Source organism: Brachyhypopomus gauderio, chromosome 19 (assembly GCF_052324685.1).
Source record: "Brachyhypopomus gauderio isolate BG-103 chromosome 19, BGAUD_0.2, whole genome shotgun sequence".
Taxonomy (NCBI): domain Eukaryota; kingdom Metazoa; phylum Chordata; class Actinopteri; order Gymnotiformes; family Hypopomidae; genus Brachyhypopomus; species Brachyhypopomus gauderio.
Window position 1 is genome coordinate 6,175,014 of NC_135229.1, and position 25,861 is coordinate 6,200,874.

The window sequence follows — 25,861 nt, forward strand, 5'->3', positions numbered from 1 at the left end:
TTCAAATTAATAAAAACTTCTGAAATAAGTAATTTAATAAATACTTGCTTCAGTAAAAAGCAGCACGAGTTCAGCTTGGAGTTGTTCTTTCGGCAATTCCCGTTTAGGGGTCGCCACAGCGGATCAAACTCCTCCATCTGGCCTGGGTGTCCTCCACTGACACACCAGCCACTCTCATATCCTCTACCACTGCGTCCATAAACCTCCTCTTAGGTCTACCTCTCCTCCTCTTGCCTGGAAGTTCCATCCTCAAGACCCTCCTACCAATATACCTCTCCTCCCTCCTCTGTACATGTCCAAACCATCTCAATCTCGCTTCTCTAAATTTATCGCCAAAACATGCTACATGTGCTGATCCTCTAATAAACTCATTTCTGATCCTATACTTCCTCGTCACTCCAAATGAGAATCTCAACATCTTCATCTCTCTCACCTGTCTCTTTGTCAGTGCCACTATCTCCAGTTCATACAACATAGCAGGTCTCACTACTGATCTTTCCTTTCATTCTAGCCGACACCCTTCTATCACAGATCACCCCAGACACTTTATGCCATCCACCCCACCCTGCCTGCACTCTCTTCTTTACCTCTCTTTCACTTCCTCCATTACTCTGTACCCTCGACCCTAAGTAGGTAAACTTGTCAAGTAGTGTATTACTCGTCAGTAATACACATATTACTCCATGAGTTCAGCTTGGAGTAATATGTGTATTACTGAGATAATATCACATAGGCAAGAAAGCATTGAAAGCAAGTAAGGTTACCTAAATAATTGATCATATAAAGATGATTATATAGACTAGGTGTAATCAAATTATACAGAGCAATTGTGATAAAACAGCCATGATGAACTTTGAAAAACATATACTAGAAAAGATGGATAAAAAATTAACATTTTATCAATAAAATATAATATATTATTAGTTTCAATCAGACTAATTTGCTTTACCTGTTAAATTAATATTTTAAAATGTAGGTATTGATAAATGTACAATTATTGGGGCATATGTTATATATTTTTACTGGCAAGTTTTTATATCCTCCTATTTGAATGCTATTTGGAGAGGCTACATTGTTGAATCTAAATAAGGCAGGAGTGGTCCTGAACAACAAACTTAACAGACCGAAGGATTATTTTCACTTAACATGAATAAAGAACTTTTCATTCTTGTAGTAGTAATTCAAATTTTTATATTAATGTTTTTATTATTTTACTTTTTTTCTGTTTGAAACACCGTTTTCACATATTTTGTATGATTGTGTCCTCTGGTTTTGAAATATACTACTTTTTAAATTTACCAGACACATTAGATGTATTTGCACCTCTTATTAGTATCGGTTCGGTATCGCCGATATCAGCCTGAATTTTACTCAGTATCAAAATCGGTAGTATCGAGCATAACTTTACTAACCCATAAACCCCTTTCTGTTTTATATTTGACGCGCCAACATTCGCGGTTCTGTATGGACCAATCCCTTTCGTGGTTTACTATCGGCCAATGAGAGGGCACGAAAATGGACCAATCTCTTTCGCGGTTTACTCTTGGCCAATGAGAGGACACGATAGTGTCTCGCGTTTGAAGTTTTAGTGTAAAGAGGGCGAAGTAATGACAACAACTCTCAAGCTGGATATATGACGCGTTTTGCGCAATTATTTAACTTAATATATAATTTATTTGGTTTACTCAGTGAAGTACGTGTGCTAGTGTGTACAAACTAGTTAGCTGGCCGCAACAGAGATGCGGTAATGTCACAAATGAAAGTGTTAACTAGCTAGCTGGCTATCAGCTAACGTGACGTCAACCTTTCTTTTTACTTCTGTAGTTACTTTTACTTTATTTAGTTTACTTAAGTCGCTAATGTAGCTAGCAGGTTAATTAGCTTTAAAACTCAATCTTACATGAACTCGTTACGGTAGCTAGCTTAGCTAAGGAGTGTAATGACAATGAAAAGGCGTTCGTAGCCTGTTTTAGAGCGAGGACGTGCTGCGTTTGTCATGCAGCTCTGGTGGGTCTTGTTTCTTCGTGCGACTATTGTGTGAGTTCTACCAATGTATGACGCGGAGAGTGACGTCATTGAAGATGTGGTCTCTTTGAGAAATCAGTTGAGATTAACGGAGAGAAATTTGCAGACTCTGGGAGAGCAATTAAGGTAAGACTGATGTTTTGCAAATTAAGATCTCTCCTTTTAATTTGTTTTAGTACAATACGTATAGTTGATTGTATTGTTAATCATATCCATGTACAATATCTGGTATACATATGAGGTGTCACCAAACAGTATATGATCTAGATAGCTTGATTGGCTACAGTAATTTCTGACATATCTAATTAGCTTGTTGTTTTTTTTTTTGGAAGCCAATCAGAAAATGACGGCGTTGCAGATCACAGATTTGGGAGTAACCCAGCTGAATTCCCAAGCCACATTACTTCAGATAACTTCCAGAAACCTGATGCTGTAAGAGCACTGTCGTATCCAGATAGTCTGGAAAGAACCACCACTGGAGAATGGAGGACACGCCCACGCGGCTCTGACTGCAGAGTGAGTGAGGAGTTTGCGAGTCTGACGTGTGCTTTAAAAAACATGCGGCAATGCGGTTTCAATGCATTTTAACTGCCTGTATTCCCATGCAGTGCCAGTCATCCAGACGGGAAATGGAGAACGAGTCGAGCGAGGTGTCTCAGCTCAGGAGGAAGCTCATCTGTATTCGGGAGGAGAACTCCTCTCTGGTGCTGGAAAACAGGCAGCTCGTCAGCGACCTGCAGGCTGCACAGTTTGAACTGGCCAACTCCAAATCCAAGGCAATTGGCAGTTAATGATTGCATGGACGTTGCAGTCAGTGGATTTATCTTTAGGTGTACTTTCACTTAAGTCTGGTTGACAGGAGTTAAGACCTGTATGTTTCCAAGAGCATGCGTGTTCACGTAGTATCAGGGCTCACAGAGCAAGGAGGCCATATATGTATTTATAGATCGGTAACAGGTGACATTCTGCTCAGGTCTGGCATGTCGTAACTCAGCTGTATAATTGTGCTTCAGTTCTCACACTCATTTCAATAATTAAAAGTTACACCTATGCAATTCATGTGAAGTAATGTGGGCAGTCATGGTCCTGTGGTAGGGTACCAGTCTTGTGACCGGAGGGTCGTGGCTTCGATTCCCAGGCCTGGGCCTTGGCGAGGGCTGCTCACCGCTCTCAGCACATGTGCACCACAGCCCCCTAGTAATCACTAGTGTGTGTGTGTGCACAGATGGGTAAATGTGGAGGACACATTTCGATTAGGGTGAAAATCACAATTGACAACTATGGCACATTTACATTGTCCTGGACATTGTCAGGGAGATACGTTTCCATTCAGGACTAATTCTTGTTTTACAACATAAGACAGAGCGCTAAAAGTGTAATGTGGGATATTTTGCTGTGCAGCTTCGTTTGCTAGGTTCCTCCATAGGGGCAAAGACCTCCAGCGCGTCAGTGATGAAGCAGCAGATTCAGGACTTGGAGTCACAGCTGGAGACTCAAGCAAAAGCCCTAAGGTAACATCTTTTACTCAAACACGTCACTGAAAATGGCCAGTGTTGACTAATGAATTAGGGGTGATAATTTTGCGTTGACATTGTGCAAACTGTAATACTAGCTGCATTCATTTTGGTTTGAGCTCCGTATTCATGTTTGTATTTCATTTGTATCATGAATGACCGCAGGGATGCTGAGCATAAACGTGGCGCCAGTGAGCAGACAGTTATACAGAAGGTCTGGGTAATGGAGAAGCTCGAAGAGGAACTGAAGGACATTAAACTGGAATTGGGTGATGCAACAAAACAGTGGAAACGGTAATTGACACTGTTTTTGAGGCTCAGATTAAGCAACATGTCTACAGACAATGATGTCTTGTTTTTTTTTTGTTTCCTCAAATTAGTTTAATAAATAATGTGTTCTTTTGAAAGTACGGAGCAGCAGCGAAACCAAGCTCTTCGAAACGCAGAGAAACTGTCTGTGGCCTTCAAAGACTACAAAGCTGAAGTCACGGAAAAGCTGAAAAAGGTTTTTTTTTTTGCCAGTGCTCTCACGTCCTGAGCTGCTTAAAGAAAACCTGAGGTATTTTCCCACCTTCTCCTCACTCTCCTCAACATGGTGGACACTCTCTTGTGTGCAGGTAATGGAGAGTGAGAGCAAACTGAAGGCCAGCTTGATCGAGTGTGACCGAGAGAGGGAGCAGCTGGAGGCGAGATGCACAGAGCTGGGCAGGGAGAGGGAGAGGACTGCTCCGTGCCTCAGGTACTCAATCCCACCCAAGTTCCTGTGGTGCTCTTTTCAGCGTTCTGTGGAGAACAGGTCAACTAAGGTCTCCTGAAGTATTTATATTAAAATGTTATACCATTATGAGGCAAAATAGATGGCACACCTTTTGTAAAAAAAAAAAATAGTATGAAGTAACTATATACCAGAACTTGGAGACTTGAAGTAAGTTAAGTCCTTTCTAATGACCCCTGTATACAATATATTCTATTCCAAATAGTTCATATAAGTGAACTACAACTGACTACAAAAAGACAGAAAACACATAAATAATGAAATAAATGACAACAAGGTATATATAATAATTAAAATCAATAATAATCATAATTGATTTAAATCTTAAATTTTAATATACCAAAATGTCACGGCGCTACGACTCCCCCTCCCCTTCTCTGCTTCTCTCCCTGTGGCCCCGCTGAAGGGAGTTGAAGGAGGCGCGCGAGCGGGTGGAGTCCCTCACCGCTGAGCGTCTGGAGCTGCAGGGCCGTCTGCAGAAGGCCTCCCAGGACCTGGGCTCCCTGCAGAAGGAGCTGACCCAGAAGGAGGTGCGGCTGGAAGAGACGGCCGGGCTGCGGGCGGAGAGGGAGGACCTGCGCCTCCTCACGGCCTGCCAGGAGCAGAGACTGGTTCAGGCCCAGAAGGAGCTAGAGAACTGCAGGGCTGAGGTGGCCAGTCTGGAGGGTATATTGGAGATGTTGCATCTGAGAGAGGTGCGTATGGGGGTCTGCGCGGGTTCTGGAGAGGTCTGGAACTCGAGTGGTTTAGCTTGGATGTTTTTCGGCTCAGTTACGGTGCTACGTGTCTGTGAATGTATCTGTCTGAAGAAATGGCCCGAATAAAATTCAAAGAACGAACACACAGCCTAGAAGTCAATCTCTTGCTATTCTCCATGCAAATAACCAAATTTGTCCTCATGTTTTCTCTGAGCTTTTGAACTTCTGAAATAAAGAACTTGTTGCCTGGACAAATTTTGCATGAAAAAAAAAACCCCTGATGGCCTTGAATGTGTGTGGGTGTGTTTAAGAATGGAGATGGAGCGCTGTGTGTGAACCCCTGCCCGCTGCCCTCGCTGAATTACACCGCAAACACAGAGCAGCTCAGACACGCACAGGGTGAGCGGCACATCCTACACACACACAAACACACACACACACCTACACCAGAGCCAAACAGTCCGTGACGTTTGTGCTCTGGCGACGCTCCTGCTGACAGGGGAGCGGTACCAGAAGCTACTGGCGGTGCTGCAGAGCACGGAGAGGGAGAAGGAGAAGCAGGCCAGCTCTGTCCGGGCACTGCAGGAGAGACTGACCAGGGCCCAGGAGGAGATCTCCTCTCTGCAGACGTCCATCAGCCAGAGAGCCTCCCACTACCAGCAGCTCCACAGTCAGCTGCTGGACAAGGCGGCCAAGGCCACCACGCTGGAAAAGGAGGTGAGGGGCACTTTGGGTGTCCTGAAGGGGGCAGCGTGAGCGGGGCAGGAGTCACACACCCGGCTTCTTGCACTTCTTTTCCTTTATCCGTTATTATAACGGGTTACATATTATAACTGGTTATAACGGGATCTGGCAGCTGTGTACGGTAGAATCTGTACGAGCGCATTTTTTTTAGACGTCTGACAATGTAATTTCATCTTCATTACGTAATTTTGAGGTCAAGATTTGCCCCGGGTTATAAATTTTGTGTGTTGTAAAACACGGATTCCGCAGTTCCCTCAGACGGCGTTATGGAAAGTATTGGCAATATAGTTGTAAATGTCGACACACTTTTCTTTGAAACTCAACCTCCCAATGAGTGTGTGTGTGCCAAATCTGCAGCATCTGTTGGATAATGTGTGCCAATGTGCCTCTGCAGATGAAGAAGAGCAGGTCTCATGTAGCTGTGCTGGAGAAGCAGCTACAGGAAAAGACCGCTGCGTACTCTCAGGCTGCCGTCAGAAACGGCAAACTAGAGCAGGAGCTGCTGGTAACACGCGCACACACACAACATGGATGTTCAGTGCATATTACCGCTGCGTATTGCTGCTGCGTTTTGCGGAGCGTTGTCTTTTAATCTCCCCTATTGACTGAAGGAAAAAGACAGCAGCATTCATCACTATCAGTCGGTCTTAAACAAGAGAACGAGGGAACACCTGCAGGCCGTGGAGGTTTCCAAGATGGCAGAGGCAAAGAAATGCCAGGACCTGCAGGACCAGATAGAAGAGGTGTGTGTGTGTGTGTGTGTGTGTGTGTGTGTGTGTGTGTGTGTGTGTGTGTGTGTGTGTGTGTGTGTGGCACAACATGCTTTTTGTATTAAGGGTCTTCATTCTTTGTTATATACATTCTATGTTACATTCTGCATAATATGTAATTGTGTGTGTGTGTGTGTGTTTAGCTGCAGTTATCTCTGTCTCAACATCAAGCCGAAATAAAGGAGCTGAGAAGATCTGCGTCCACGCTAGAGGCAGAGAAGCAGGAGACAGAACACCAGGTCTGCATGCTGCAGGCCACTCTCGACCAGCTCAGCCAGGTGGGAGTTCAGCCAGACGCCGCAGCGCCAAGCAAGCAATTCTGCGAACAGTCTCGTACAATACATACGAAAATGTCCGATTCCTTAAACAGGATATCGAGGCGAGCGCCAAGCGCAGAGGTGAAGAGATCCGAAACTTTGAAGAGCAGGCCCGAGAATCCGCGTCCGAGGTGAGCTCGCGCTCGAACCCGATCGAAGACTCGACGTGGTGGTGCAACGTCGCCCCCCGGAGGCTTGAGATGGTGCTTGTACCAAGCGCGGAGCTCCTCTGTGCAGGTGAGGTTCCTGGAGACGGAGCTGTCCCGCTGTAAGGAGGAGATCAACTGTTGCCTACAGAAGATGGAGGAGGTCAAGCAGCAGTATGAGACCCAGCTGGAGATGAATAAATCTGAGGTCTGCCTGCTTCCGCATGTACAGTAGTTCTGATGGAAGCCTGTACCATCCAATACATTTTTACCTCAGTACCAATACCACATCATTTTGTTTAGCAATATATAATAACTAACCCAGTAATATAAAGCATTTTATCCAACACCATATATGCAACATGTATAGACTCCCTGAAAACTTCATTAATAGCATTAGTAACACTGGGTAAGCCTCGGTTCTTTGTGACATGGATACCTCAAGGTGTTGTAACAGTTAACTCTGAGATCTTTGTCCACGCAGGCTTGTTCATTGCACATTAGTCCACTGATTCTCCCATGCTAAGACATGCTGAAGGTGCTGGATTACATTTGGGTCACGTGACAGGAGAAGGTTACTAAAGCCATGGTCATGGGACCAGTTTGAGATTCAATTCAGTTACTATTGTCATTATACCAACACAAGGCTGTGCAATATGACCCAACACTGGGGTTCATATCGAGTGCATTTGTTTGAGCAGATAAGACTGTAAAACTAGCCAGTGAGTGACGATGGTGGAGGGATGAAGAGGGAGAGGTTGACTCTCTGATGATCTGTTCTGAGCTTCGAGTCTGGTGGATCTGGTTTGGATGCTCTGGGATCGCTCTGGTAGGGGTTGGACCAGTGAGTGGTCGGGGAGTGTGGTCTCAGAGGAGATGATACTGGGCACCTCGTGTTGTGGGTGTCGTGAATGGCTGGGAGAGCAGCTGCAGTGTTGCAGTGATGTTCTGGGCAGTGATCACCACCCTCTGCCGAGCCTGGAGTTCAGCAGCAGTGGGACGTGTTGGGCAGTGAAGTTCTTGACAGCCATGTTATTGGCTGACTGCATGGTTACATGTATCAAAGTGTTTTTATTGAACATCTTAAGCATTAATACACTATATGATAGGGCTGAACGATTAATTGCATTTGCGATAATTTCGCGATTTTTTAAAACGCGATTGTCTAATCGCATAGGCTGCGATTTAAACTGGTCACGTGACTTGGGAGCGAGCCGAACCGAGGACGAACGGAGCAAACCCGAGCAGGAGGCAGGGAGGTGGAGAAGTGAAGTTAACACAGCGCACTTTAACTTGTTGCACAATGGCTTCAGGCTCGACAGAAGCTGACACTACTGAAAGTCTAATACCAAAGAGGGGCAGCACATCAGTTGTGTGAAATTACTTTGGCTTTTAAAAGATGCTGCTCATCGTCAGGTACTGTGTAAAACGTGCCTTGCTACTGTCGCTACGACGCGAGGTAACACTACAAACCTTCTTCAGCATAAAAAAAACACCACAAAGCCTCTTTGTAAGGCTAAAATGCCAACGACCAGTGCTGCATCTTCAAATACGCAAAAGTGTTTCTCTGCGCTTATACAGCTTTAGTATGCGGTGAGCAGCGAAATACCGTAAAATCACGCATATAGGCGCAATAAGATTTAAAGCGCGGATGAATCGCGAAAGCGTGGATAGCTTGACCGCGGTCCAGCAGACAGGGTTCAATGACCGAACCGTTTGAAAGTGTAACTCCTTATGGATGTAATTGGAAGCGGCACGCTGAAATAACTCGGGCAGTAACGGAGTTCATAGTGAAAGACATGATGTCCGTTAATGTAGTGAACAATCCCGGCTTCATGGCTTTGTTAAACACACTGGATATGCGCTACCAAATGCCCTCACACACATATTTTAGCCAAGTTGCTATACCTGCAGGGTTGCCAACTCTCACGCATTGAGCGTCTTAGACTAAAAAGTTAGTAGTTTGCTCTGGCGCCAACCACAGGCGATCGATCGATAACAATATAAAAATAATACTTAAATTTAATACATTTTTTACACCCCCCCCCCCCCCCGGCAACCCTGTATCTGAGCTGTATAAAAAATGCCGAAACAGAGTTTCCTTAAGTGGAACAATGGAAAAAAATCGCGATTTTAAATCGCAATCGCAATTTATAGATAAAAAATTGCAATTAGATTATTTTCCAAAATCGTTCAGCCCTACTATATGATACACGTTTTATTTTTGTCATTATTTCAAACCCCCCTCCCACCCAAAACAACCCCCAACTGTTGCACAAATATAAATATAGATTTGAAAAGATTAATATGCACAAAGGAGAGGAAAATAAATAAATAAATAAAATTCACAAAATATGTACATTACTCCTGTGAAAATGAGATTAGCGAGGGATCCATCTCCCTAATTTGATCCAAAACCGGTTGCCAGATATCAAGGAATTTGTAGGCACAACCTCTTATAGAATACCTTATTTTTTCCATAGTCAAATTGTATAGAAGGTCAGTAAACCACATTTTAAAAGTTGGAGGGGACTTATCTTTCCATTTAAGTAGTATTTGCTTTCGAGCTAAAAGGGTAGTAAAGGCTATAAGGATTTTATTATTTTGATTTAAATGAGGATACTGTGGTGCAATGCCAAATAGAGAGATTATAGCATCAGGCTCTATTACTGTCCCCAATATATCAGAGATAAACCTAAATATAGCCTTCCAAAAATCTTCAAGTTTTGGACAAAGCCAAAACATGTGCTACAGAGTTCCAGGCTCAACTTCACATCTATCACAGTGAGGATCTATCTCCCGTTTAAATTTCGCCAGTTTTACTTTGGACCAATGTAATCTATGGACCACTTTAAATTGGATCACTCGATGTCTTTGACATATCGAAGATGAATGAATATTTTTCAATATAGATTGCCAGACATCCTCAGTTATTCCTATAGCTAGGTCCTCTTCCCACAGCCTCTTCACGTGAGCCAATGGCCCCATATTATAAGTATTCATCATACTATAAATTTTACCAATGGCTCCTTTAGAATACGGATTCACCTCTAGAAGAGTTTCTAGAAGCGACTCAGGTGGTAATGAAGGGAAATTACAAACAGATGACGATACAAAACTGCGAAGTTGAAGATATTTGAAGAAGTGAGCATTAGGAATTTGGTTTTCACATGCTGAAAAGTTGCGAAACTGCCTTCAACATACATATCTCTTAATACCCTGAGACTGCATGGTTACATGTATGAGCCGTGTTTCCTAATAAAGTAGCTACTCAGTGCAGTATGTGTATAGATCAGTGTTGGGAACGTTACTTTAAAAAAGTAATTAGTTACAGTTGTTCACTACTTTTTCAAAAAAGTAACTGAGTTAGTAACTAAATTACTCTATAATAAAAGTAACTCGTTACCAGGGAAAGTAACTATTTGCATTACAGTTTAAAAAAGTTATATACCAATGAATAAGGAGGATTTTTTTTTAAAGCAGTTTTCACAGTCAGTTGAAATGAGTAGATCAGAAAGGTGTTTAACTTTTGATATTTATTGCACAACAACAGACCAGTGCAGGATAAAATCCTTTAAAATCCCAAATCTTTGTAAAAATAAATAAATAAATAAATAAATAAAAAAGTAGAGAGTTACACTATATAAAGTGCATTTACATCTATGAATTTCGATTAAATTCTCTCAACCTGAGACAACTGGTTTGTTCACAACAGAAGTAAACTTAACAATATAACCTCTATTCTTAATTAAATAAATCAAATACCCAGTCTGGTAGACATTCAGGAACTTCAAGTATTTTCTTAAATAATGTTTATATCGCCACCTTGAAAATGCTAATTTTTCTTTGGCTTGCTCGCTATTTCTGCCTCTTCTCCGTGTGTGTTACTGGTGTGCTTCGTCATGCGTGTAAAAACACTGGCTCTGATTGGTTATCATAACGCTGCCTTAGCCACTCGCTTACTGACTTGTTAAGTTAAACAGGTGTTACACAGAGAACTGTGACCTATCGAGATCTGTTACTCCTCACTAGCCTGGGCAGGGGTCCGCTCGCATTACTGTTAGTATATCAATATATAGTAACGCACCACTTTTAATGACCAGTAATATCAACGGCGTTGTAACGACAGGAAAAGTAATTAATTATATTATCCCCTTACTGACAAAATGATGCCGTTACCTAACGCCGTTATTTTTAACGGCGTTATTTGCAACACTGGTATAGATGGACCCATTAGTAGTGTTATATTAACTCCTTAGTGTGTGTGTGTGTGTGTGTTAGCTGTCGACCTTGCGGGAGGCCGTGAAGAGTCGAGCACTAGCCTGTGAGACTTCCGGCCAGGAGAACCTGCAGCTTCAGGGCTCCATCCAACGCCAGCACGCCATGCTCCAGGAGAGCACGGCCCGCATAGGGCATCTGGAGGAGAGCCAGGGGCAACTACAGAGCCAGGTACACACACACACACACACACACACACCAGTCGTGCTGCCAGAGGCACACACGGCTAAAAACACACGTAGCTACAAGACACAACGTTAATTTGGCCTGGCAAGAGGACCCCAGCTGCACCAACAAACTCAAAATAAATGTTTAAGTTGCACTCAGCAGCTCCCTTTGTAAGTAGCTTCTGTTTGTCCGACTCTGCTGCGTCTTCCAGTGCTGCCATGTGACTCGCTTCTATCAGTGGGGCTGTGGGACTTTCAGGGGTCTGTTGGGGCCATTTCTTTCCCACAGTGGTTTATTCTCATAATACAGAAATAAACCACATGTTTGCTATTTTTGTTAGTTTTACAGAGAATGCCTCCCAGATGTTTATTTCTGAATCTTGTGGAGGTACTGAAGGAGCCTTTTAGTGATCCTTTCATGCGTTTCTAAAAAAAAAAAAGTCATTTATAGTCCAGCTTTACTGGTTATGACAAACTCTGCTTTGTCTGATATTATATAAGATTGTGTGTATAAATATTATATAAATTTAACTACCATTAAACTGGCATTGGCTTCAACCCATGAAGGATATTTTACCAGATTCTTATTGTAAGGTTGGATTATCATTCTAACAAGTGATGCAGCTACGTGTTTTGGTCAGCACCAGCCAGAGCAGGTGAAGAACATTAGCACTATAGATTTCCTGCAGTTAGAATGACGAGCTCTACAGACCTAGAGCTGCACCTGTATCCTAAAGGACTACTAAAGTCATGTAATTTTCAGAAGCAATTACAGAACTGATGACTGTTAAGGGGAAATAGACTCTGAAGGCCTTTGATGTCATCTAAATGTTTCCTGAAGGTTTGTCTGTAAAGTCAGTAGTGTACTTTCTAATATGAGAGATTTGTACACGAGGGTAACTGTTAAAATAAGACTTTATTCTAAAAATAAAACATTAAGCACTCACATAGACCACAGAGTCAGTTATTTCTCTTTGGGGATGGGGTGTGTGTCTGTGATATATTCCTTATGCCTCTGTAATGAGACATGTGTAATGAGTAATGTAATTGTTACTACTGCAACTGGTCTCACTTTAACCTTTGGCATCTTACTGTAACTTTAACCACACAAACACACGATTCAATGATGAAATGACCCAGATCGTTTGAGCGGCACCTCAGAGCTGCGGACAGGCGAGAAGATAACTCCGTCCGTCTCACCGCAGGTGTCCCAGCTGGAGCAGGAGCTGGAGAGGGAGCGCTCCACCTCCGCGCTGGAGCTGAGGACCAAGCAGAAGGAGGTGGAGGAGGCCACGCAGGAGGCGCAGAAGAAGGAGCGTCAGGCGGCCGAACTCTCCAGCTCTGTGGCGTGAGACTCCCGTTAACGTTTTGTCCCTCGGCGTCCTGTTCGCCGCGTCCTGTTCGCAGCGTGTCCTTCCCACAACATCTCTCATGTGATTCTGGGGCCATGCTGTTTTGAAAGGGCTTCCTTGACCAAACCAAGGCCTTTGCTGCCTTAGCCAAAAAACATGTCCACGTTCGCTCACGTGAACAGAGCACTTGAGGCCAGTCTAAATCTGGATAACAGCGCGCTGGCTATGGGTCGGACCCTGCGGCTGTCCCGGGGAGTCTCATGACCGTCTTCCCGTCACTCCTCCTGCTGTGTGTGCCGGTATAAATGCAGAGGCGCTCTCTGTCTTGCTCTGCAGAGAAATCACTGCAGATGTTGTTTCCTGTTTGGAAGACACAAAAAAAAGGAAGCTTGGCTTGTCATCATCTCTAAAGAAAAGTCAAGAAGGGTTTTGTTTAGGTGCCGACAACAGACTTCTTCTGGAAAGGTTTTGATGCGAGGGTTCTGAGCACCTTCAGTGTCTTCAGTGTTTTGAACATCTTCGTATGTGTGTGACTGTCTGTCTGTGTGTGTTTTAAAGGCAGCTGAGCTCCGAGATGAACCGGTGTCGAGAGGAACTCTCCTCCATGGAGGTGGAGCTGCTGCGTCTGAGACGGGACAGCTCGGCCCAGGCCTCTCAGCTCAGCCAGATGGAGGAGACGCTGCAGGAGACCAAAGGACTGCTGGACAAGAAGAGTGAAATGGGTACGGTGCGGGAGCGCCGCGTTTAAACCAACGAAGCGTGAGCTTCCCCGTGTCTCCTGCCTCATGTTCTGCTGCCTCCGTCAGTGATCGACCTGGAGGAGAAGCTCCACCGCAGTGAGATGGACAGGCGGAACTCCTTGCAGCGGGCGCAGTTGCTGGAGGAGCAGCTGGGGGCGGTGCGCGGAGAGCTGGTGGACACGCTGGATCACCTGCAGGAGCTCCGGGACGTCCTGCAGAGGACGCAGCTCACCGCCGACCAGCAGCAGCAAGCCATCGACCAACTGACCTCTGAGCTCAGGTGAGGCTCTGTCCCTCGGCCTCGTCGCTATTGGCTGAGGATCCGGCGGGGTGAGGGGCGTGTCGCCCCGCCCCCGGCACACCGCTATTGGCCAGAACGACTGGGGGTGTGGCTTCGCAGGTGGAGAGCTGCACCAAGCATCTTTGACCTGTATCTCCCTCCATCTTAACCCGAAGACTATGGACGGATTAGTTTGTCTCTTTTGCGTTCGTTGTTGGTGTCGGATGACTAACTCCATTTCTTTCCCCTTTAATGTGGCAAACAACAAGATAAATGTGCAGAAAATGCTGGATTTGTCTGGACAAAACCTGGATGGCACAGTTGTCCTTCACAAGTGCACTATGGTGGTGGTCCAGTCAGCAGAGTCCTGACTGAAGTCTTACACTGTAGTGAAGCACATTACACCAGACACCACACGTCTCTGCCTAAGTGTGTTCAGTGTTTATTCTCCAGTACACAGTACATACTGTGTTCAACTCCTGCTTCTGTTAATCTGACACACAATAATCATTTGAGATGATGCTCTCATGTTAAACCTCATTGAAACAATAATTGTGTTGTGTAACTTTCACATACTGTTTTTATTGATCCATAATTGATCCGTAATACCTTTTGCATATATAATTGTCTTAAATCAGTGTATGTGTAATATAACAATTTGATCTGTGTTTGCCTGTAGCTTCTGTTTTGGTTCTTGGAGCACTCTTGTTCAACTTTGTAACAATACTAATAATATGGAAAGTGACCTGGGATGTGAAATCTAAGGCCATGACACCTTTAGGTTCAAGCTGGGCTTTCTCATCCCTGTGGTCGAACGGCGAAGCCCGAATGACCTCGGCATTAAACCACAGTTCTTCCCGCTCACTCTCTTTCCCTCGCTGACGTCTGTGCTGACCAGTGTCTGTGCTGACCAGTGTCTGTGCTGACCAGAGAACGCACACATCCTCACTGTCTGAGGTGGAAACATGCAATTTAATATCGTTTTTTTAAAATATAGTCCGTATTTTGAGTAGTACTACAAACACCTGGTTGTTTACTAATTTAAAAAGTGTAAAAACAGTGCAAGTATAAGGTCTTGGGCTTATATAACATAAAAATCAACCACTACTAACCGCAGAGATCACAATCCCACCAGCCCTTCTCGGGCGCAGATCTAGTATTCGAGTCGTGCACATGAATCTGGCTCTCTTGTGCTCAGGCAGTGGGGGTTGTGGACGGTGAACCTCTCCCCAGTTTTGCCTGCGTCGGCTCTCAGAGACGCATCTACTGAACTGCGCTGACCCGCCTTTCCAGCGGCAGACCCAGCAGGGGTCGGGTGTGTCTCACCACAGGCTGGATATGGGCACCGTGCTAGACTGTGATCTCATAACACAGGAGATGGATCTCCGGATATTTATTTGCTTGTTCATTTCTTTGAAGAGCAATGGAATTATGTAAACATCAGTAAACAAGGGTTAAAGACCATACAGTGTGTTGGTATAATTTAACCATGAACAAAATGAATTCACATAGCAAAAGCCCCAAACACCAACACACCCGCTTGTGAAATAAAAACAAAAGAAGATGGTAATATTGAACCAAACAGAATGACAACACTGAGGAAAATTAGTTCATACGTTACAAAGCTTGCTGGGGTTATTGGAGTTTAAAAATAAACTATTGAACATCACATGAACAGGAGACTGAAAACTTCCCCTCAGGACATTGCAGGGTTACTGCCACGATGGTCTGACAAAGGGCCTGTGTGAAGCACACAGAGTGTGTGTTTGAAAGACTGCTGGGACATTGATGTTTTGTTGCAGCGAGGCATTCGTGTGAAATACCTGAGCAATATTCGCATTTCTACCTGGTTTACAGGCTAATTGTGCCCTTATTGTATTTAAGTTAACTGTGTGTGGTGCGTGTCCGTCTGTGTGTTTACAGGGAGAGCCGCAGAGAGTTGGAGGAGAGGAATCACGAAGTGTTGGACATGGACACCGTCCTAAAGGAGAGACAAGGAGAGCTGGAGCAGAGAGCTCAGCTGGTACGAACGTCACACACACACACACACACACAGACACACACACAGTTCAAACTGTCACGACAGATTGTTTTGGGGAAGATGACATGTCTGAAGCATGCGGTCACTTTACTGTAAACAAAAAAAAAAACCGCTGAGATGTCAGAACCTGCTGCTATCGATTGTATTTTTTCGTCGTGTAACACATGATTGCTGGAAGTGAGACTTGGTGATTAAACAAGGTCCTGTTATGAAGTCAAGCACATGATCCTTACAGGAGGAACTGAAAGCCTTCGTGATCTAACCACTCGTCTTCTCTCTCGCTTTTCTGCTAGTTGTGTTTATATAACAGTCTGTTTAAACCACGTGGCTCTGTGTCACACTGTTGCCGATAGCTTGGTCAGCTAGATGTGGTCATTAAAGAGCATAAGCTGGAGATGGAGAAGAAAGTCGAACATCTTCAGGATGCTCTGGAGAAGACCGAGCGACAGCTTAAAGACCGAGACAAACAGGTGCCCACCGTCCTTAATAACACAAACGCACACGCACAGTTATGATGCCGCAGGAGACCAGGCCTTGTAATGTCTTGTCGCCCCCTGCAGGTGGAGCTTCTGAGCGAGCGGTTGAGTCAAGTAAAATCGCACCTGCACGAGAGGGAGGATCTGGACAAGGTGAGCAGCGTAATGGCTGAGGAACGTCTTTTAGGGAACGCTGGATCTCAACGTGAAGTTCAACACTGCTAAAGCTTAAATGGAAACAGTCCAAAAAGAAAACCACAACCTCACCGTTTCCTGAGAGTCACACTCTGAGGTTCACTCACTCACACACACACACACACACACACACACACACACACACACACACACACACACACACACACACACACACACACATCTGACTCCCCACCGCAGGTGACACCCTGCCTGTCAGCCAGTCCCGTGGTTAACGAGTAGCGACCCAGGAGTGTGCAAGCAACACGCCAGCAACGTAATTACACACAGCAGAGGTGTGTGCGTGAGAAGCATCAGCATGTGTAGACATAGCAACCATGTGGCTGTCCAATCAGATTCAGAGAAGGAAGTGCTTTCAGGGGGTCTATAAATGCTCTCATCAGCCTCTGAGAAACATGCATTAGATAGACTTCATTAGATAATTATACTATTAGTGCACTTTTATAGGTGTGCAATTTTGTTCAGACTCCCCAGCCCGGTTCAACTGCAGTTAGTTTCTCACCACCTCATCACAACCAGTTACACTCGTGCGCAGACATCAGCGTTCTAGTTTTGAAACGAGAGGATCCTTCTTTCATAAGGGATCACATCACCACTCCCCAGAATCCTGCACACTAGATCACACGGATCACAGGACCCAACACGGCCGGCCCAACACAAGACCTTCAGAGCCTATCGCAGACTTTTATTTCACAATTCCAGCTCATTTTAGCCTTCACATATACTGAACTGTTGTTACCCATTGAAGCCTGATCACTAATCCGTGCTTGTGTGTGTGTGTGTGTGCGCACGCGCTCACACCAGCGGGCTCTCGAGCACGGTCAGCAGTTGCGGGTGTGTCGCGAGCAGCTGCAGACGACGGCCCAGGAGCTGCAGCAAGCGCACGCACGCCACGGCGCCCTCTGCAGGCAGCTGGAAGACGTCACGCGGCAGGCCCAGCTGAAGGTGAGACGTGCAGGCATCCGCATATCGAATGCAACAAGTGGACCGACATTCATTCGATGGGAGTTTTTCCACACCGCAACACTGTAGTCAGTCTGGATGTACCTGCCAGTAACGTAAAACGCCGTCACGTCCGAGTCCTGCTTAACGAGTCTTAAACTCTTGCCGCTCGTTCCTCTCACTGCTGCAGCTACATACCATATACAGCAGTTTCAGTGTCGATAAAGGTGTTCATTTTTGATTGCGTGAGTCTCGACAGTGCGTCTGGATATAGGTCGCTGGTTTCCTCTAAAGTGAGCGCGACGACTGCATCTCTCTACGTTCCCTCGCTGCTTTTCTGTCCTTTGGTTAACCACATGACTCACTTAGCGAGCGCGAGAATGATCAGCGCATCCTTTTATAAGGACCCCCCCCCCCCCCTCCGACTTCTGCTCGCTCTGCCCCCCCAGCCAGCGTGTTGAGTAGTGTGTTCTGTTGCGCCCCCTGCTGGGCGTTTTTAGGAGGCGGAGGCGGAGAGGCTGCGTGTCCAGCTGGCCGCCGGCGAGGAGCGGGTCCGGGCCACCGCCACGGCGCTACAGATCCAGCTGGAGCAGCAGAGAGAGGAGCACCACGACGAGGTACGCGCCCCACTCTCCGCACGGGCCTCCGGGGCGGCCGTATTGCGTCGGACGCATCTATTACTCGAGCACACGCACTCGGGGAAAAAAGTGCATGCAAAGACATGCAAAGGTGAAAGTAAACACAAGGCGAAAGGTTAAACAAGGTGACTGTGAGATTTAAAGCCCTAAGCATCCCTTATAAACATCTGTGTGGACCCCCCCCCCACCCCCCCAGATCTCAGCCCTGCAGGAAACGCGGGGGCAGCTTCTGAAAGTGTCCAGTCAGATCTCCAGCAGTCTGCGCCTCTCCCAGGAGCAACTGGCCCAGCAGCTGCAGCAGGCCCAGGAGCAGCTGAGGGAGGCCAGGGCCCACGCTGCGGACCTCCGCGCCCAGCACACCTCCACGGAGCAGCTCCTGCAGTGCGCCAACGAGACCCTCCTCATCAAGGTAACGGCACAGGGAGAGGGCCTCCTGTAGCAGCCAGCCGAGCTGTCGCAGCCAGCGTGGGTAGGCGAGTCCGTCACGACATTGCGCGTGTTATTATGTTTTAGTAGTAAAACATGGGCGCTTGTACATTTGAAATACATTGTGGTTTTTACTTTGTGATACATTTCCTATATATTATTTGATTAAGGTCTTAGTGGACAGGTATCCTCTAAATCAGTGTTCGTCAACCCAGTCCTCCAGACTTGCCAGATGGTTCCACGTTTTCTCTTTAACCTCATCTGCAGGAACCGTCAGGTGGGCTCAGAGGACTGGGTTGAGAACAGTCCTCCAAATGACACACTGCCCTCCTGCAAGGATATTCTAAGGTGAAGAAGAGTTTCTTCGATGGAGTTCCCACGGGGCTGATCTCCGAGTCGTTAACAAATATTTCCTCATTTGCGCCTGGTTCTCTTGGCTACAGCTTAAAGCAAATACACTATTGTTCATGCGCTCTTTCTGCAGTTACACCCCTAAATTAGGAACCTGTTCTGCGTGGTTATGCCACGACACGCCCACTGAAGTCTAGCACCAGAGCCACAAGAGCATATTTAGTCCATATAAGCGTGAACATGTTCTGGCTGGGACTTTTTTTGTTGTTTGTTTTTGTTTTTTGTTTTTTTTTTTGTGACCTAAAAAATTACAGGAACCATTTTCTGTCCACCCTGCAAAATTACATGGGCTTGTCTTTTAGGAGAAAGCATGATTGATCTGAAAACACATTCATTTCGTTGTAACAGAATAACTGGGTACAAACCGATTCATGATCTCTAGGACATTTGTAAGTCCTCACTGAATTGGTCGTAGGAAATGTTTGAATTGTTTTAATAACTACTGTTCATGACTTGACAGTGAAACAACAGAAGCAAAATGATCCAGCATAACTAAAACTGGCTTATTGTTGACAGTTCGGAGACTAATCAAACATCTAGTAGCAGACTAACCAAAAGTCTCCTCTCTAAGATCACAGCTCGAGGCAGGAGGTTGAGTTGGTGCGCTGTGTGTTTTGATTGGCTCTGTTGAGCAAAGGGCAAATAGCCGACTAGACCAAGGGCACTGGAATAGAAGTGGGAGAACAAGATGATTGAAGAAATACACATCGCATTGTATTGACTCATACCACTTAACACCCACACACCCCACCAGCGCAGTCATTGGCTAAATATGTAACAGGCGGCTGACTACATTGTTTGGTGCAGGTTGTTTGGGGTAAGCCTCCTGGTTTCAATTGAGTTGAAGTTTGTCTTGGTCCTTAAAGACATACGGAGGGGTGGCATTTATATTTTACTGTTGGCCTCAATGTGCAGATTTAGTGCAGATTTAATCGATTGAATATTTTTCAGTGCAGTAAACGACAATGTGATGAATATTAGATGATACGCAATTAAGTTGTGTCTGCCAATGCAGAGGCAAAGTAGTGCAGGATTCATTTGACTCCTCATTTCATCAGGAAGGAACGATCCCATCATGGGAGAAATGGCGGGGAGGACAGAGAAGCAAATGTGTCTTTGTCAACATGTTCTATTCATTAGTGTGCACCAAATTTCAAGATTTTAGAAAGCTTGTATATAATGTTCACACAGCACCTTCCTCCCTCACCCAGGACTCCGAGATCACACGCCTACAAGCCAAAATCTCCAGTTTGGAGAGGACCGCCAGCATCCAGCACACGTCCAGTACATCTCCCTCCCTCTCGCCTCCTCTCAAAGACCTCGCCGTTTACCCCTCCTCCCCCCGAAGGGACACCCTCGCTCGCTGCAGCCTCTCCTCCGCCTCCTGGAAGGACGCCTCCTCCGACGCCAGCTCCGAGCTCTCCGAGAGCGTGAAGGCGAGCGTGGAGGCGGCGCTGAGGCCCCCGGGTACGCCCGACGGGGGCTGGCAGGGCCTGAGCGCCTCCGGACTCACCTCCGCCACGGACGTGTCCTTCAACCCCCTCACCTACATGGTGGACGCGGGGGAGGCGGAGGACGAGGACCTGGAGTCCCTCTCCGGCACGCTGAGGTTCGTGCATCAAACTCTGGCCCTGCAGGAGCGTCACGCTCTGGGCAGCCCCAGCACCTGGACACAGGCAAGTGCACCAGACCTCTGTTCTGAGTCTCACCATAGGACGCCGTCTGACTAATGGCCAAATGCATGAATGTTAGTTATGGAGCTACCATAAGCGAATTTGACTTAAACGTGGGTGGGAACATAGACGTGTGAAACTAAATTGGGCTTGTCGATGTTGTTTTACACGGTCATGGGTGATCAGACGCGTTTTGATAAATGGGTATTGAGCACTGGAATGTTTTTACAGCTAATGGCAGTTCACAAGAAACACTCTACCACCATAAAAGACGAGTGCAACAGGCAGACTAAAAGCTGAGTGAGTCAGGATCCGTCAATGAAGCTGCAAAATTTCTGATCACAATCTAAGCATAAAAACAACATTATTGGTAAAGATGGTATAGTTGGTATAATGTCAGCAGTGGAGTTTTTTTGTTTTTTTCTTTCTTTCTTTTCATCCACACTTCCTACGACTCACATCGGGCTTAAGCAAGAAGATAACTTGCTAAGATAACTGTTGACACAGATCCAGGCTGTTAAAGCACTTCTGTAATTTGCTCAGTGCAACTGAAGTGTTGAGTGTACCTTGTAAATAAAATTTTACGCAAGAAACCCAGCATCCTCTTTCAAGCATTCATTTGCTGTCCTACCTTGGGAAAAACAAATACTATTTGGCTTACTACTTGGTTACCACGGGAAACTCCTCGTGTTCCAGCTGAGGTAGTAGGTGCGACATCACTAAGGACCCTGAGTGCCAATTCTGCGGTGATAAAGAGCCTGTATAACCTGCTCAGTGCGCGTAAGGCAACACCGGTATGTTGGGCAGACTCCAACTGCTTCACCCGTGTAACTGTGAGAGTGCATCAGGGGAGCAGGGGGAAGTTGAGGTTATGGTTGAGACATACAGCAGACTTAAGAGTCGTCGTCATGAGAGGCTGATGTAATTAATTTAGAAAGACCGTCTCACCCTGGAAGAGACGGTGGCAAAAGGGCTCAATCCATCCATCTGACAATGTGTTGCAAAAAGTGAAATGGGAAGTCTTCTGTTTCTTGGGACACAACTAAGTAAGCAACTGGCAAAATTGATCGTGATGTTTGCGAGCTGCCCAAGCTCTGCCCCACTTCACCCATATTCCTGTGGGAGTGCAAAGGAGGTTTTGAGATCAGTGTGTCTTGTAGTAGTGAATGTTACCTTTCGCATTGGCTGCACACGTGTGGTGCCAGACTGGGCCCAAATGGGACCATGAACTATTTGTTGGTCCTACCATGGTCCTGACTGCCTGGCTACCAGTTTCTCAAAGTATAGCTAAGGTGCTAGCTACCGCATATCCAGCCTGTTAGCTATCACATTAGCATAGCAGGCCATCTTGCTATCTGCAACCTAGCTATCAGTGCAAGGCAAATGTGTCTCCGCTTGAAGGCTTTCAACACTTCCTCATGTGCAAGTCCTTTGTCAGGCATAACCTGCACAAAATGGATTTCCTGTCAACGTTGGCCCTTCCCCTAGCGACTAAACAGCTAGATCCCTGCTAGCGTGGTCTCTTAAAAGAGCAGCTCATCCCGCTCTTGCCCAACTTCTAGCTGCTTCATGATCTGGAAGAAGGACCAACATCTGGTAGGCGTCATGGCGGTCGGACAGATCCCCAGTAGCTTCTCACTTTCACTGAATGGACGTGATGGATGTAGATGCCCAATGGGGTTCGGGCAAGAGCAGAGTTCTCCAATGAGGAGGACACTTGTGAGAAGGTACTCACCAGAGGAAGGTGAGAGTGCCTCAAACAAGGAGCAGGGGCTTCTGGGTCTCTGTGTAGCGTGTGCTTCATGCATATGTCTAGACAGGATCAGGAGATTTTGGAGAGGCAGCCAGCTTTGCGTCACGTGTCGTACCCCCACAAAGTTTTCTGTGTTTATTGAAATGTAAAAACACACAAACACACACACACACACGCTAAGAGTTTATTGAAATGTAAAATTTGCAAATTTGCAATCTGGCAGGCATCTATTTTCTTTATATTGTTATTATCTATATATTATAATGACATGGCAAATGAATGTTTGACAGTGCAGTCTGCTGACAGACATCGCGTGTCTGTGAGCAGTCAAATGTTTGTGAAAGCAGCATGTACATTTTAATGAGGAAGTGGATTTTGTGGCTTTTAGTTTTCAGTGACCTAAAAGGCATTTTATTATTCCCTATTATTCTGATGCATGATGAGTCAAAATCTTGTTTTTCTCGCTCTCTCAAAAGGACTTCAGTGATGAATTCAGCTTTAAAGATGTATCGTGACCGAAGACGCCCAATTCAAGGCAGCCTCATTTGCACCAAACTCCACAGTTTGTTCCACAGAAGCTTTGTATTTAGACCTTTGTCCTCTACAGTTAATCGTGCCTGTACAGTTTGCCGAAGGACTGCCAAGACCTGCTTTGGTCATGCATAGTTTCTGTACTACTGAAATACATGACACTACTGAAAACAGTCACTCAAAATTACTGCTCTGTATTTATTTTTGTCTCGTACTTTCATGTTTTTATGTTCAGCTTCAGTAAATCATTTTGAATAAATTTTCAGTAATATGTTTGGTGTTTTTTTTCAATGAACATGTTCTCTTGCAAAGAACAACAAATGATTTTACATTTTTAGACGTTTGATTTGCATACATGGGTGCATGTTATCTTTTAATTCTTTGAGTTCACTCAGCTCAGAGTAGCTCAAATACTCAACTCTCCTCATTCATATAAGCCATTTCCTCAAAGCCCAACGCATGCAACTGCATCGCCAGCTTCCACTCTGAAGCTGAACTTTTATGCTTCCCAGGGAAACAAAAAGAGAACAATTTGTGTTTTGTTAAAACTGTTGTTCCTAAAACCTGCTTTTCACTGCATACTTTGGGAACAACCAAATGAAATATAATGACCTATTAAACACTGAAAGGTTATTCTGATGTGCTACAGCCCAACTGATAGAGTCGTTTTAGAGAAGGTCTCGCAATATCTAGTTTTGCAGCTGTCTGAGAAGATAACCCTGTTCGAGAGTGGGACCTGTGTTTGCTCGGGGATATGATTAAACACTGCTTTGCTCTAAGCCTTTGTTGTTGAATGCGGTGAATATGGGGTGTGGAAGGTTTGCTTGTGCTTCACGCAGCTGCCAGGGTTTTGTTGATTTTATAGGTGGACAGTAAACTACATTGGAAAAGCAGTTATGCAGTCTATAGAGTTTACAGCCCACCTAACTCCTTTAGTTATTTGTCTTCGGTTATTGGCTGGATATTATTGCACAGCAGACCACGCCTAACGTTTAAGTGACATTGAGACGTGTACACATTCCAGTGACAATGCTGCGTTCTGTGAACGAGTCCTACAGCCATGTCATGTTGGCGTTTGTGCTGTGTTGAATATTATCCATTATATTATTCAAATTCTATTCAGTAGTAGAGGCCTGTGGTTAGAGGCCAATCGGATGCTGATGAACTGAGAGTTGTGAGCTGGGCTCCAGACCATAACGGCACTTATGAAAGACCCCAATAAGTGGCCCAGTAAAGTCGGGATGGTAAACGTCTAAAAAGCTTCTGCTCTATCATTCTGCATGCGCAGATTTCCTGAAGTGTGGATGGATTTGTTTATAATGTGGTTACATTACAAGTAGGCTAGAGAGGTTAGAAACATGCCCAGTGTTTCGTGCGGAGAAAATGCATGCTTGTTGCATTTCGTGCAGCTTGCGGTTGTAAAGGTCGGGCTGACGCTGCTGACAGGAAGTGGCTTTGCCTGTTAGTGTTCCTCTGATGTGTAGAATATAGTGCTTTTGTGATTAAAGAGATTTATTATGTATGATGTGATTTGGAGTTCCACTGTAGACCTGTGCTTATTGTGTACCTTGCAAATCTTATTTGAATGATCCCTCTCTCTTCATTTGATCACATGTTGATAGCGTCCAACTTTGCAATTCAAATCTGGCGGATTTAACACTGTCCAGAGTGTCTTCTGAACGTTATCAACCGCCAACCACACTGAATTTGCACCTGCGCGTGTGTACGGTTTCCTTTGCTGCTCTTTGAAGAGGAACCCAAACCCTCTGCTCTGAAGCAGTGATGCTCCAGTCTCAGCTGCTGCTGTGACCTGTAATGGGGACGTTCTGTATGCAGGTCTCATGGCAGAACATTCTAGCGTGGAGCATTAGTAATTACAGTATATGCTGACATGGCTGACATCAACGCTTCACATGTGCAGTAGGGTCCAGTCTTTCTCATCCTGAGGCACTCTGGTGTTCTTTCTCCAACCAAGTTCTTGTGACATCACCCTTTTCAGAATATTAATTACATACGTATGTGTTTTTGGTCATTTTGCTTTTTTTTCTGGCCTCAAGTGTGTTTTGTACGCAAACCCGCTTATCCAGTTCAGGTGTTTTTGCAACTACATGTCTAGTGGAGTTTAAAATGGTCTTAAGGCAACAGCTTGGGTGTCTCTTGTGAGACTTTGAAGCAAATCCTTGTACGAACCTGTCTCACTCCTCACCCACAGCTGTACTGAAACTCAGTGGATCGTAATCGTGCCAGATGCTCTGATATCTCTTTGTGGGTACTGGCAACATGAAAAGTGAATGAAAGTGAATTCGGTCGCCCTGTTTTTTGTCAGGGATCTGTAAGCCTGCTAGTCATCTCCACTTCTGATGAGTGGATCTTTCAGCCTACAGAAGAACCTACCTGCCCATGGCATGGCCAAAATGCAAGCTGAGACCTGAAAAAGAAGGATGATTCGTAAAGTTGTATGTTTGAAATTTTGCTGTTAGCACAGTTTTGTTTTTATGATGAATTTGGTTAATATTATTGGGTGTTAGATTTGACTAAATGTTGGCAATGTCAGTGTTAGTCACTAATAAAATAAGTGGTTAGAAAATGGACAGTGAGTTCATTTAGACACGAAATGATGTACTGGCTTCCACACTGCAATGCCCAAGGGTAGAAATTGAGAGTTTGTATTAGTGTTCTATTCCAACACATTTGAAAAGTGTGAAGCATAGATTTTACCATCCTTAAACCTCTCCCTGTATACTGTCCTACTGAAAACCTGCAGTCTTTATAGATGTTCAATAAGAGTATGTGCCCGTTGATACTCTTTTAGACGTAATCTCTGAGTCAATCAAAGTCATTAAAGTAAAATAATAGTAATTAAAGTTATAGAATCACCAGCATTTTCTGCCTGCATGATTTTAGATTGTGTTAATCATAAATCTATTATATATGGGCCCTATATATGGTAG

The 25,861-nt window shown here is 45.1% G+C and overlaps 1 protein-coding gene across 2 annotated transcripts; it reads left to right on the forward strand.

Moving 5' to 3' along the window:
- Positions 1 to 1,575: 1,575 nt before the first annotated feature.
- Positions 1,576 to 23,169, forward strand: ccdc18 (coiled-coil domain containing 18). 2 transcript variants are annotated; one of them, XM_076982293.1, is made up of 27 exons: positions 1,576 to 2,151; positions 2,358 to 2,541; positions 2,634 to 2,801; positions 3,427 to 3,536; positions 3,705 to 3,833; positions 3,948 to 4,044; positions 4,157 to 4,278; positions 4,721 to 5,009; positions 5,324 to 5,411; positions 5,512 to 5,729; positions 6,151 to 6,261; positions 6,368 to 6,499; positions 6,670 to 6,804; positions 6,897 to 6,974; positions 7,081 to 7,197; positions 11,271 to 11,438; positions 12,640 to 12,782; positions 13,345 to 13,508; positions 13,593 to 13,806; positions 15,730 to 15,829; positions 16,201 to 16,317; positions 16,408 to 16,476; positions 17,341 to 17,481; positions 17,979 to 18,095; positions 18,313 to 18,525; positions 20,165 to 20,629; positions 22,856 to 23,169. In XM_076982293.1, the coding sequence occupies exons 1-27, from the start codon at positions 2,051 to 2,053 to the stop codon at positions 22,892 to 22,894; spliced, it is 4,029 nt and encodes a 1,342-aa protein (XP_076838408.1). In that variant the 5' UTR covers positions 1,576 to 2,050; the 3' UTR covers positions 22,895 to 23,169. The 2 variants fall into 2 exon arrangements, with proteins under 2 accessions (XP_076838408.1, XP_076838409.1); XM_076982294.1 differs by lacking the exon at positions 11,271 to 11,438.
- Positions 23,170 to 25,861: the final 2,692 nt, after the last annotated feature.